Source organism: Callospermophilus lateralis, chromosome 17 (assembly GCF_048772815.1).
Source record: "Callospermophilus lateralis isolate mCalLat2 chromosome 17, mCalLat2.hap1, whole genome shotgun sequence".
In the NCBI taxonomy this organism is placed as follows: domain Eukaryota; kingdom Metazoa; phylum Chordata; class Mammalia; order Rodentia; family Sciuridae; genus Callospermophilus; species Callospermophilus lateralis.
In genome coordinates, this window is record NC_135321.1 from 58,471,247 (window position 1) to 58,484,004 (window position 12,758).

The 12,758-nt window shown below is 49.3% G+C and overlaps 1 protein-coding gene across 1 annotated transcript; it reads right to left on the bottom strand.

Annotated features, from left to right (window-relative positions):
* Positions 1–5,298: 5,298 nt before the first annotated feature.
* Positions 5,299–11,070, bottom strand: LOC143638106 (NUT family member 2D-like). Its single transcript, XM_077105617.1, has 5 exons — positions 10,409–11,070; positions 9,192–9,317; positions 8,009–8,151; positions 7,157–7,473; positions 5,299–5,400 (listed from the first exon to the last, which is right to left on the bottom strand). Exons 1-5 carry the CDS (start codon positions 11,068–11,070, stop codon positions 5,299–5,301), a joined length of 1,350 nt encoding a protein of 449 aa, XP_076961732.1.
* Between the last annotated feature and the right edge of the window lie 1,688 nt (positions 11,071–12,758).

A 12,758-nucleotide genomic window follows, 5' to 3' on the forward strand; every position in this document is an offset into this window, starting at 1 on the left:
ATTGTGTGTGGCCTTGGTAGGAAGGGTCCCCAAGCCCAAGACACCTCTGGGACTTGTAGGAAGCATGGATGGTGTCTTCTGGTTCACACCATGGAGTTGCTAAGTCAAGACCATGAGCTACCCCACCCACCAGACAAACAGTGCTGAGAATGTAAAGAATAAAACATAATTCCATGAGTCCAGGCTGACATTCCCAAAGTCTTGTAAACACCTGGTTTCCCAGCCCAGCCCACCTTGGTAAAAAAGTCCTCTTGGAGCACAGCTCATCAGTCTAGGGCAGGAGATTTAGATCTTGATACAAATTGTCCCCTTTTAGATGTCACTCCCTTTCATTGTCTTCCAGGTTTCCCATGGACTTCTCTATGGCCAAATGTGGGCCTATCCACATGGTGAAGTTGGGAAACCCCACCAGATGTTCATGATGTCCATCTATACAGTTATGACTTCAAGTGTGATCTAGTCAGGAATTTTGGTCTCTGGATACCTGCAGTATTAGACTTCTGGTGGGTGAGCCTCAGGGCCAGTCTTTCTGGAGGTTCACACTAGGACAGAGGGTAAGAGGCTGATGCGTACATGGTTGTTCTAGCTGTGCTCCATCCATTCAGTGAAAGAAAGTGTTTAAGGGATCTACTCTGGTCCAGGATGGCCCTGCACATTCTGACATCAGGAACCATTAGAGGAGACTCTGCACCAGTGGGACAATGTATGTCATGTGGGAGGACATTTTGAGAAACCCATATTCGATATACTTGGGCCACATGGACTCATGTCCTAGGCAGACGGTGTGTTGACTCTTTACATAGGCAGGGGGAGAGAAGATAGCACCTTGGAATAGGCTATATCCACTTCAAATCCAAGGGCATCTGGAATCCCAAATGCTCAGGGGCTGTTCCACTGGCAAGAGAAGTGCCCTATTCTGAAAAAATGTTCACATGTGTGCTATCACACCCCATTATCACCACTTTTTTAATCATAAATTTTTATGGGAATGTGTTTAGCTCTCTCTTGCTGCACAATCTCAAAGACTGGAGAATGTGGAAGATTGAGCCTCTATGGGATTGGATGTGTCTGACACTGGAATCTATCATCAACTGAAGCTTTGGGTCCTCTATCTCTTCAGCCTCAAAATCCACAAACCTGACAGGTATGCAAGACATAGGATTATTGTAAAAAAAAGATTTCTTATTGGAAAACTCAAGCTGTAGCTTCATAGCAATGAGGAGCTGGTAGCAGGCATGGGGAGTAGTGCTCAGACCATGGGATGGGCTGGTCCCAGGAGGGATTATTTCCCAATGCAGAAACCATTCTGAGTGCTCCTGACATCACTTAGCACCTGAAGAGAACCATGTGGTCCTTAGTGAACCAGGCACATTCCTTTAAGATCCTCCCACACTTTTTCCAGGCTTCTCATGTCCCTGCCCTGAACCACGCAGAAAAGCCAAGCATCAGCATCTGGTCAAAGATATGATTTATGGAAGACAACTCTCTCTCTATTAATGGTGGGGTTAGGACTATATACCAAGAACCCAAGACTCAGGAAAGGTCATGTGAAAGTCCAAGCTGTGCTGAATGTAGTGGAACACCTGGGTTCCCACCCCAACCCACCTTCCAAAGAGGGCTGTATTTCATTTGTTTGAATAGTGAGAATTACATGAATTATGATGCCAGAGGTGTGTGCTTGGGGCATCTGAGACACTGGCATTCCATGATCATGTTTTTTGAACTCTAAATCTTTCTGAAACATCAGGGTGTTATTGTGGCATTGTTCATGAGCAGGGGTGATCCATATGCTAGAAGATGGTTTATTTTCCAGGTGGTTGGCCAACCCCAAGGTAGTGAAACTTGTACCCTGTGAACAGACCTCACTGATGGTGGACACCCCCTGAGCTTGCCTGGTTACTGCCCTCCACCCTAACCCTGAACATCCAGGCAGTGGTGGAACTAAGAACATTGAGGTGTCTAGCACTCCAGGTAGAGGGAAGTAATGCTTGGAGATGTAAGCAATCAGTGGTTTTCTCTGTGGTAGCAGATGCCCTTCCTGGCTGGGTGATAAGCTCCAACAGAGCCAGCTGTTCAACGCACGTTCCCTAGCACTTTGGCCTAGCCCCAGAGATCTGACACACTTTTCTGCCCTTTCATAGATCATCTGATCAAAGGTATGCATTGACATTCCTGAAGAGCCCTCCACAATCCCTCCTCCAGATTCATGGTAGGCTCCAGTCCAGATAGGGGCCAAAGCACTGGCCTGGGTTCATCAGGATCAGTCACAATCCAAAACCCACCCTTCACTGCAAGTTGACCTGACCCAACACAGGCCTTGCCTTTGCCTCTTCTGTTCAGTCACTTTGCCCACCCCATGTGGGCTCCCTGCATCCAGGACATGCTCTATATACTAGAGAGAACATCAAGTACTATACTGGAATCTGATTTCTCTTGAGTTCTTGATGTTTTTGTGTATTGTGACCTGAAAGTTTTGGCCTGCAGAATGCATGAGTGAATGCCCTAACCTCCATGAGATGGTGGCTTCAGTGGCTCTTAAAATTTTAATGATGTCATCAGGGTAGATTTCCTATGATAGTACTAGTGCCCTTCTAGAAAAAGGAAGGGATGCTAAAGCTCTCTTAGCCCTAGGAGGTCACAGGCAAGGTAGCCATTTTCTCAAGCCTGGAGGGGAAAACTCACTGGACATTAAATCTCACACCATCTTTCTGGGGATTCCCAAATTCAGAACTGTGAGAGATGAATGCCTGTGGTTTCAACTTCCCATTCTCTAGCAGTACATATGGCAGCCTTATTTGAGTGAGACAGAGTACAGAGTGCCCTGGGAGCAGGGTTAAAGCCTGAGACAATGATGTACATGTCCACGGAGGATTCAAATGGAATGAGTACTCACTCATGTATTCTGCACCGCCTCAATATCCTAAACAGAAATTCCTCGGAACAATGTGTTTGGGTGTCCAGAGAGATCTATACAGGTGCCTCCCCCCGTATCTCCGACACTAGCTGTGGTGTTGTCTGCCATGAACAATCAGATCAATGCAAGAAGGTGAAAATACTGAGTGAGGGACAATCATATGGAGTCAGAGAACCAATTCTAAATCCTGGCTCACATTACTTCCAGGAACCTCCTGTGACCTTACATCCCCTGAGTGATGGTGATGCTCATTGAGCACCAAGATTGCTGCACTCACAGGATTGTGATGGGCACCTGAGATAAGGCCCATTTCCTCCCCTGGTGTGATGAACTGGGCTGGGAATGTAGGTCTCTCAGCTTATCCCTCCACCCTCAGGATGTTCCCTCTAGTTTTCCTACATCCCAGCCTCCTTTCTCCATGCCACACTTTTCCATCCATCCCCACTCTCCAGCATCACTCAGTAGAGGAGAACGAAGCTGTCTTCAGAAACACTATTTCCAGGCTTACTTCTAGAAACCTGATTAATGTCAGAGGAGCCTGAAGGCTCAAAAGCAGGTCTCTATCCAACTGAGACAGGGGGGCTCAAAGTTGTCAATAGGTACTTGATAAAAATTTGTGACCCTGATTCTGATGGCATAACACCTGGGCCCTATGAAGAACCATGGAGTTTGATTGCACATGACAGACCACAAACGACTTCACTTCCAATCACTTTTGTGCATGTCTGACGTCACCCCATTTCTTCATCTCACAAATGGCACTAAAATTTGGGCTCCTTGCTATTTAAGTATTCTCCTTGTTAAACTTCCACATTTTGTTGATTGGCAAACCATGTGATGTGTAGCCTTCTTTTTTCCTCATTGATTTGTAGGAGAACTGGATTACATTACATTTGGGCCATTCACACTCAGTATTGGTCAGGCTGGGGTCAGGGTGGGGCCAATACTACATATGGGAGGGTCAGAGCACTGCATGAGTGGGGGGTGGGTCTGTCTTGGGATGAAGTCAGGACTTGCAGCCTGCTGGGTCCCTAGTGAGTTGCGGTCAGAACTGTAGGGGGGAGAGGTATAAAGGTCGGCCTTGTCTTCTGATCAGGAAGCCTACACAGGAAGACCACAGCCATATTGGGGATCAGTTGAATAATATTATCCATCATCATTCTTGAGTGGAGAAAGAAGATGTCTAGAAAAAAATTGTTTCCAGGCTTATTTCTAGAATTTATTTAATTGCACAGGGGCTTGAAGGCTCAAAAGCAGCTCTCCATCTAAATGAGACAGAAGGGCCCAATGTTCTCAATAAATTGATAAAAAATTGTGCCCCTGTCTGTGGTGGCCTTGGCTGCCACAAATGCCTCACAGTCACTCAGAGTGTTTTGCTTCCATAGCAGGTCCTCCCCAGATGACTCCAATCTGCAGTGCTCAACAGGACTCAACCCTTTGGGACCCTTCAATGGTCCTTAGTGTGGAGTGCAAGGAGCCCCTGCCCTAACCATGCCTAAGCAGACATACTATGGGTATCTTGGAAGGACACTGTGCATGCCTGAGTTCACCTTTTAAATCAAAAGCAGTGGAGAACTGCAGGCACTGCTAGGTGCAGTTGTCAGATGATCTCCAGGGAACTGATGGAAGTGGCTGGCTACTGATCCCATGAAGGCAACATGGCAGTTTCGATCATTAGGAGCTGAGGGTCCCTGACATTCAATCTCAGAACTAGTACCACTAAGATCTGAGAGCCACCAGTTCCTCCTCAGACCTCAGAACTGTGAATACCAAGGGAGATGTGCTTTGCCTCATTGTTATTTCTCTTCATAGCAGGCCCTCAGATGATTGGTAAGGGAGATGTTTAACAGCCAAAGATCATGGAGGGATACACAGAGAAGATCCCCTAAACCAAGAGAGGCATTTCCCATGGGGTGATGAGTTGGGTTTTGGAATCTTGTCTGTTTTCTCCCAGGATTAGGGGGAGGACTCATCTAAATCTGGAAACAAGACCCAATAGATGGACACTTGTGCACCCTGGGTCCTAGCAACCCCAGTTATCACCTCTCAGTTCTCACTGCATGGAGGTGCACAGAAAACATGGCAGAATGCAGTAGCTGGAGATTTTTTTTTTTTCCTACCAAAGTGCCTTTATTCCCAGTTACAGTCAAACAAGGTACAGCTTCCCACCCAGGATTGAACATTGTGACCCTCCCCTCTCAGTACCTCCCCCTACCCTCTTTCTACATTTACTATACCCTCCCACTCCCTTCATTTTTCTGAGAACCCACAGGAACTGTCCTATGTGATGAAGAACCTTTGGACCTTCCAAAACAGAATGAAGCAAGGTGAGATCTTGCCTGAGGGGCAGACACCCCAGAGGCCACTGGTCAACAGGACTGTCCTCAGGGCCTCTTCTTCTTTAGGTTGCCTGATGATGTGCACTTCCTCTTCAGAGGCTGTGAGGTTTTAGCCAGCTCCAGATCCACATCTTGCCCTCCAGTGACCTGGAGGGGAGGCCCAGTGCAGGGTGTGTTTTTCATGAAGCATGTGCCTCCAGTGAGAGCACTCTTCATGGCCATGGCACCTGGAGGAGGGTGGGAGCTGAGGAGACCTCTCTGGGGAGGTGGGGCCTGGATTGCTTGATCTCCTGAGCACAGGGTTTCTATTGGAGGGGCCTGGCTCTGGGACAGTTCCCAGGGCAGCAGGCGGTGCTGGGAGATAAGGAGGAAATCCAGGCTTTGGAGGTCCTCGTCCACACTGCAGCTATTGGCTGTCTTAAGTGGCTGCCAAGAAGAAGTGGCTTTTCTGGGACCCACTACACTTTTGTTCCCCAGGTTTGAGGAGGTGGATCTGCGGTTTGGGGGAGGATGGTTGGAGTGAATGGTCCCCAATGAAGAAGACCCGTGACAGCCTTGGAGGATAGCAGTGTCCTTTGAACCCAGCAACTCTGGCTCGATGGTCCTGCTCCTCTTCATGACCTGGGAAGCCACCTCTGTGGACCATTCCTCCATGCTGGCCCCTTGATCAGTGTGATGTTTCCGCTTCTCTGCACCTTGTTTTGCAGCTGCCTCGGAAGCTCTTGTGTCCTGTTGGGACATATCATGACCTTGAGGCACCTGCAAAAGTGCTTCTTCACAAGCTGAAGGAGGATATGGGCACTGGCCAACTCTTCTTCATGCATGAAATGGGCCACAGGGATCAGGACAATCATATTTCAGTGGGAAGTGGATCTGTTACTCATCTTGGTCTCATAAAAACACACTGAGTGTCTGCTGGCCACACTCCTGGGCTTCCTTTCTGCTTGATATCCTGAACCCTTTCATGGCTCTCATGTCTCTTTCCTTTTTTTTTTTTTCCCATCCTACATCCTGTATCCTGGAACAGACTCACTCAGGGAGCCATCACAGACAGCATAATGATAACATCCTGTGGGCCACATGAGTAAGGTAATGTGCCTTCCTCATCTACCTGCTATCCCTTGCTCCCCTCTCCACCTGTGGTAACTCCCTTTCCTGTATACTTGTGTCCCTTTGTCTCATAGTCTGCCATGTATTGCTCTGTGCCTTGGTGTCTGTTCTGAAACCCTGGTAACCCTCGTGTCTCTATCTCCTTGTTCTACCTGGTGCCCTTTTCTTCTTGTCTACCTCTTGTTTCTTCCCAACCCCTGTTATTCCTGGTGTCCCTGCACTTCTTTATCAGGTGTCCTTGCCTCTCTTCTGTATCACCTACCCCTGGTCTACTGGGAGACCTTCCTTCTGCTTTCTACCTGGTCAGTAGTGAGTCCTTCCTGCTGCTCCAGTTCTTTTGTTAGGGCCAAGATATTTACATATGGTTTGGAGGAAAGCATTTCTTGCAGGAAGCGAGGATGAATTATATTCTCTGCCTGGGATGAGAAGGAAGAGAGTGTGAGTGACCTTGGGAGGAAATGGCCCCAAGTCAGGAGGACTTCTAGGAGAAAGAGGAAGCAATAATAATCCCATGCTCATTTGCACCATGGGGTTGTTATATCCCAAGTACCAGCTACACACATGTATGAGTGCACACGTGTGCATGCACATTCTCTCTCTCTCTCTCTGTCTCTTTCTCTTTTTCTCCCTCTCTCTCTCTCTCTCTCTCTCTCCCTCTCTCTCTCTCTCTCTCTCTCTCTCTCTCTCACACACACACACACACACGCACAATAAATCTGAGATTCTAAGCCAGGAAACTCAATTCCATGAGTGCCAAAACCTTGTATACACCAAGATTGTAGGCCCAGCTCACCTTGTTGACAAAGTTCTCATCAACATAGCTCATGAGACTTGGATCTGGGTATAAATCATCCTGTTGCTCTAGTTCTTCCTCTCCCAAGTTTGCAGCAAGCTCTTCTGTAGACAAGTAGGAGGGCTCCCACGTGGCAAAGTTCGTAGGCCCGAATAGCTCATCCATGATGTCCATGTACTCTTGGATGGCTTCAGGTGGGATCTCCTCGGGCGCCTTGTTCTCAGGCCCTTTGGTCTTGGCCACCTTGTTCCTGCGTGCCTTGGACTTGCGTGCCTTTGTCTCAGGCACCTTGGTCTCTGGTGCCTTGGTTTTGGCCGCTAATGAGCGGGCAGACCATACCTTAGTGTTGGTCTTTCTGGAGGTGCACACTAGGACAGGGAGGACCAGAGTGGTGTGTGAGTGAGGATTCCATGTTCATCCCAAACACTTGGTAGTAGGCAGGGTTCAGGGGTTCAGGGGACCTAACCTGGTATGCCATGCATGAGGACAACCTGACCCAGGAACCGAGGGATATAATAGTGCACCAGATGCAACATCTAGGAGAGTCAAGTGGGAGGACATTTGTAGTGACTGGTATTGCATGCACTCTACCCTACCGGGACCCAAGTCCCAGGCAGATCTTGTGTTGTTTCTTTGGATAGACAAGGAGAGAAAGGAGATCTGTACTTGGCCCAGTCAATACACAGTTCATAGCTGGGTGGCAGGGACCTCAGGTGTTAGGGGCTTTTTTTTCTTGTAAGAGGGAATCTCCAATACTGAAGGAAAAGTTCTTATTTGGGACAACAACTTGCCTTGGCCTTTTTCACTGTTTGGACACTATCATGGACTACTGTGTGAATGTGGGTACCCTACCTGGCTGTTGGACAGCCTCAGGGACTGGAGGCCTTCGGATTTCCAGCCTCGGAGTTGCAGGAGGAGGTCGGCACTGGAAGACCCCTGACAACTGCATCCTTGGATCCTCCATCTCCTCTGCAGCCTCAAACTCCATGAATTTTGATGGGATTTGGGTAAGGCAGGCACAGGCTGAGCTGAGAATCAGGTTAGCCATACCAGGCAGGTGCTGGTGTGGGATTCTAGGCGATGGAGTATTCTAAGCTACCAGTCAGGAGCTAGTGGCAGGAATGTGGAGTTGCGTCCTGGAGTAGGTCCGGCCAGTGACAGGAGGGAGCTGCTACAGAGGAAGAACTACAGTTCTCGGGAAACACTACATCAACTAGCACCTTAAGGGAATCAGATCTGAGGGACCCAGGCAGGGCCCCTAGCTGATCCTTGTTCTGGCTCTCTCCTGTTTCTGCCAGGAGGAACGACATCATCAGTTTAGTTGTAGAAACTGGTCAGGGATGTGATTTATATCAGGGAACACCAGAGGTCCTGACCCAATTCAGGGGTACCGAGGCTGGGACCTTGGGCCCTGAAAGGATCACCTGGGAGACCAAATTACAGGCAGGGTCATGTGGAAGTGAAAGCTAAGCTGAGAACATTGGGTTTCTTCCAAGGAGGGTGGGTTCTTCCCTTCCCTTGTTAGAAAGGCTGGGATTACATAGAGCAAAGGCAGTAAGGACCAGAGACATGTCCTGGGGCCACCTGAGGTGGTGGCTGGCCCTGACAATGCACTCCCCACCACCACCCTCTTCTGGAACATCAGGTTGAAGTAGTGGCCACTTTGATGAGTTATAATGGACCTCACCCTAGAAAGAGGTACCAGTTCCCAGGCAGGTGGCCCGAGTGAATCTAGTGCAACTTTTCCCCTCTGCAGAGCCAGCAAAGCAGCAGCAGACCCTCTGGCTGGGCTGGTACCTCCTCCCCATCCTGACCCTGAACCTCAAGGCAGAGTTGGAATCAAGAGTATGGAGCCTGGAGTTTCTGGGATTGTTGCCGAGAGAATGCCCAGGCCTCAAGCTAGAAGGAGCCACTATTTGGAGAGCTAGATGCCTCGGAGCCAAAACATAGGTAGGTGACAGTCTGTACCAGACCTTGCTGTGCAAACCATGATCCCCCATCAGTAGGCTCTGGGCCTTGAAAACTGGCTCACTTTTCTGCAGTCTCATAGAAGACCATCCGATCAAAGTTGCTGGTGCGCTGCCATTCCTGCAAACCCTTCCTCAGGCCCTCTTCCATGGTCATGGTGGGCTCTCGTCTGGACAGAGACCGAAGCACTGGGCTGGAATTCATCAGGATCAGTGTCCACAAGGTCACCCTCCTTTATCAGTAGACCAACAACCTAATTTCCTACCTTTGTTTTATTTGCCCCATGATGTTCAACTCAAAGTATTGACATTGGGACTCCAGGATACTTATACAAAAGTTTAACACCAAGGGCTGCATTGACCAGCATGATTGTGATTGGATTCCTCAAATATGATTGAGGTGTACTATGTGATGAATGTTTTTATCCCCCAACATTCACCTGTTGAAGCCCTAACCCCCAATGGAATGGTATCTGGACACTGCATTTAGTGCTTAGAAGGTTAGATGAGATCCTGAGGGTGGCGCCTCATGAGGGCATTAGTGTTCTTCTGGGAGAAGGAGGAGACACTGTGAGGACACAGGTGAGCCAGCTGTCTTTTCAAGCAAGGAGAAGAGAGAGCAATCATGGGATTTTAGGTCAGTTACCCTCTACCTGGGAATCCTGACTAACGAACTGTGAGAAAGGAATGCCTTTTTGTTTTTTCACAAATTTTCCATAGCATCATGGTGGCCCAGCTGACTGAAGACAGGGCACAGAATGGCCTGGGAGCAGTTACAAACTGGGGCAAAGTTGAACATGCCCATGCAGTATCCAAAGACAGCTTCCCCTCGAGTGTGACATCACCAGAGGGTCCTGATCAGGAGTTCATGACAATGTGTATGGGTAGCCATAGATTTCTGTGTTGGAGCCAGCACCACTAAACCCACTTGTGGTTGGGATGTCCCTGGTGCTGAGAACAATCAGGTCTATGGTGGAAGGTGAAATGACTGGGGGAGGCATGGAGTCAGACAGCCAACTTCGATTCCTGGCCCACATTACCCCCAGGAACCTCCTCTGACCTTGAGTCCTCCATGTGATGGTGATGATCATTGGAGACAAAGATTGCCTGCACTCACAGGGCTGTGATAGGCACCGGACATAAGGCACGTTTCATTCCCTGGTCTCAGCTTGTCCCCTCACCCTCAGGACCTTTCGTCCAGTTCCCCTACATCCCAGCCTCCTCTTTCCAACCCATGCTTTTCCTCCTGACAGAGCTCAAGGGGGAGCCTGAGGAGAACACTCACATGAGGAAGCAGGAAAGTGCTTCCACATCAGGAGTCTGAGGAAGGTGCCTGCGGACCAGGGTCTTGAAGGGCTGCCAGCGCCGGAAGTTCTCATACACGCTGGGAGGTCTGCTGGAGTCATCTAGTGGCACTGCAGCTGGGAAGGTGGGTAGTGTGCCCTCCCCGTACACTGTACCTGGCCATTGGCGTGCATTCATTGGGAACATGATGGGGGCCATCTGGGCAAATGGTCGTGGTGCTGGAGGGCGAAGGCCCAGGTGCCAGTGGATCCCATAGTTTTGAATCCCTCCACTGTCTGAGGCAGGTACAGTGGTCCTCAGGGCAGAAGGTGCTGTGAGGAATGGAGCAGGATGCTCCACACCCCCACAGAAGGCCCCTGGGGCCCTCCAGTTGAGGGGTGTCTGAGTGTGGATAATGTTCTGAATATGAGGAGGCCCCACTGGCCTCAGTTGTGGCCCATGTTTTCCAAAGGTGGACAGCCCTGGCACATATGACTGTCCAGGGTAAGTGGACAGCACTAGAGGGTTACCCTGGGAGATAGGTGCAGTCACCCTTGGTGCCAGGGGCAACTCCCAGAATGGCTGGTGTGTTGGCACAGGGGCAGCTGGAGTAAAGGGTAGGCCCCTGAATGCAGACATGTGGGCACCAGGATTGAAGTTCATGCCTGGTCTCCGTGATGCAGATGCTGAGGAGGCAAAGCAAAGCGGAGAATGGGGGAGGGAAAATGACAGCAGGATTGAGGACCCCCAGTTTCTTACTCAGTGGAAATCTGCGAACAAATGCTCACAGCTCAGGGCCCTTGGGCAGGGAAATTGTGCAGTTTGCAAAAGTCCCTGAGTGAATTTCATGTTCCGTTCCTTTAGTCGTAGTTCTACCCAGAGAAATCTCATTTTCAGTACACCAGGATTCCCAGTTGACTGTGACACCTCAGCTTTTTCTGATTCTGAGAGGCCCCTTGTGCATCCTTTTCAGACACTCCATTGGCCTCCTAGGTGACTCCCTAGAAATGGATCAACTTGACTCTATTCAGTGGCACCATGCTCCTCCTCATTCTCACCAACAGGAAAGGGACCTTCTCCAGGGCAGATGCCGGGACTTTAGGGTCACTTGTGAAGGTGACAGCTTTTAAACCTATTCCCCCATCACCTCCTCAGCCTTCCTTTTGCTAATACTCCTTATATACCCCTCCACTTTATTCCTAGGCATCCACACACAAACAAGAAACACCTGATTTAGATCTCTGCCTAGCTAGAGGCTGAGGAATTCTGTAGTTCACCCAGGAGCACATCCTGCCCAGCATGTGGGTGCTTCTCCCAGCACTTCCCACACCAAACACGAATGGGGGACAGATCCTGGCCATCTGTGATCCTAGTGCTCACTGGTTGCTGCCATAATGCAGGGAGCTCCTTTCCCAGGGAAGAGGTCTATGTGATAGACACTGAGTCCTGGAGATCCTCTCCTGGGCTGACCAGCAAAGGTTACTGAGGTTTATGAAGTTGATGGGATGGTGAGGATTGGGGTTTTTCAGAGGTTTTCACAGACACTGGTCATTTTTTTATTGGGCCTGGGAATTAGAGCCATTCTGATGTCCTTTTCTTTTGCACTCCTAATAATGGGAAGGAAAGTGTCCCAGAGACTCAGGCCTGCACCAGCTGCTACCTGTAGCAAGGTTGTTGGGAGCACATTCCTGTTCACCAGGACATTATGCTGAGTGAGGTCAAAGAATGGGAGGTGTACCACACTTCAACACTTGCATGTATCAATCAGGACAGCTGCCTAAGTTCCAATGACAATATGAGTAGAGCCCCTTCCTAACTGTGTGCTATTCTCCTTCCTGTCTTCAAAAGAACCCAGTCATCTTCAAACGTGATCCTGGAAAATGAAGAACACCCCACATGTGCTCCCTTATCATGGAGTACCAACCAAACCATGAAGATAAGCAAAAGTCTTCTGTGTTGTCTTGAAAACAATGAGCTGAGGCTACACACACAGAGTGTGAAAGTGATAACGATTCAGAAGATCCCCCAGAGGCCCAAATCTATGTTGGCTAAGGTTTTCTGGGTTCCCTGCCCTTCTGGAATCAATGACACCTGCTGTCTGAAAGGAAGGAGAAGTTTTCCTGGGCAGGAAGTCTGTGAGGGACCCTGGACTATGGCAGTTGGAGTGCCCTGCAGCCTCACCCACAGAGACTATATCGCACTGCATCTGTGGTCATTGAGATCCCCATTGGGCAGTTTTCTAGCTAAGAACACTTCTGACCCCTGCCCACTTGTGATCTGAGACTCCCAGTCAGTCCCCTCAGAATGATATCCCAGGCAGCTTCCATGTGTCTGAAGAATGGACACAGGGC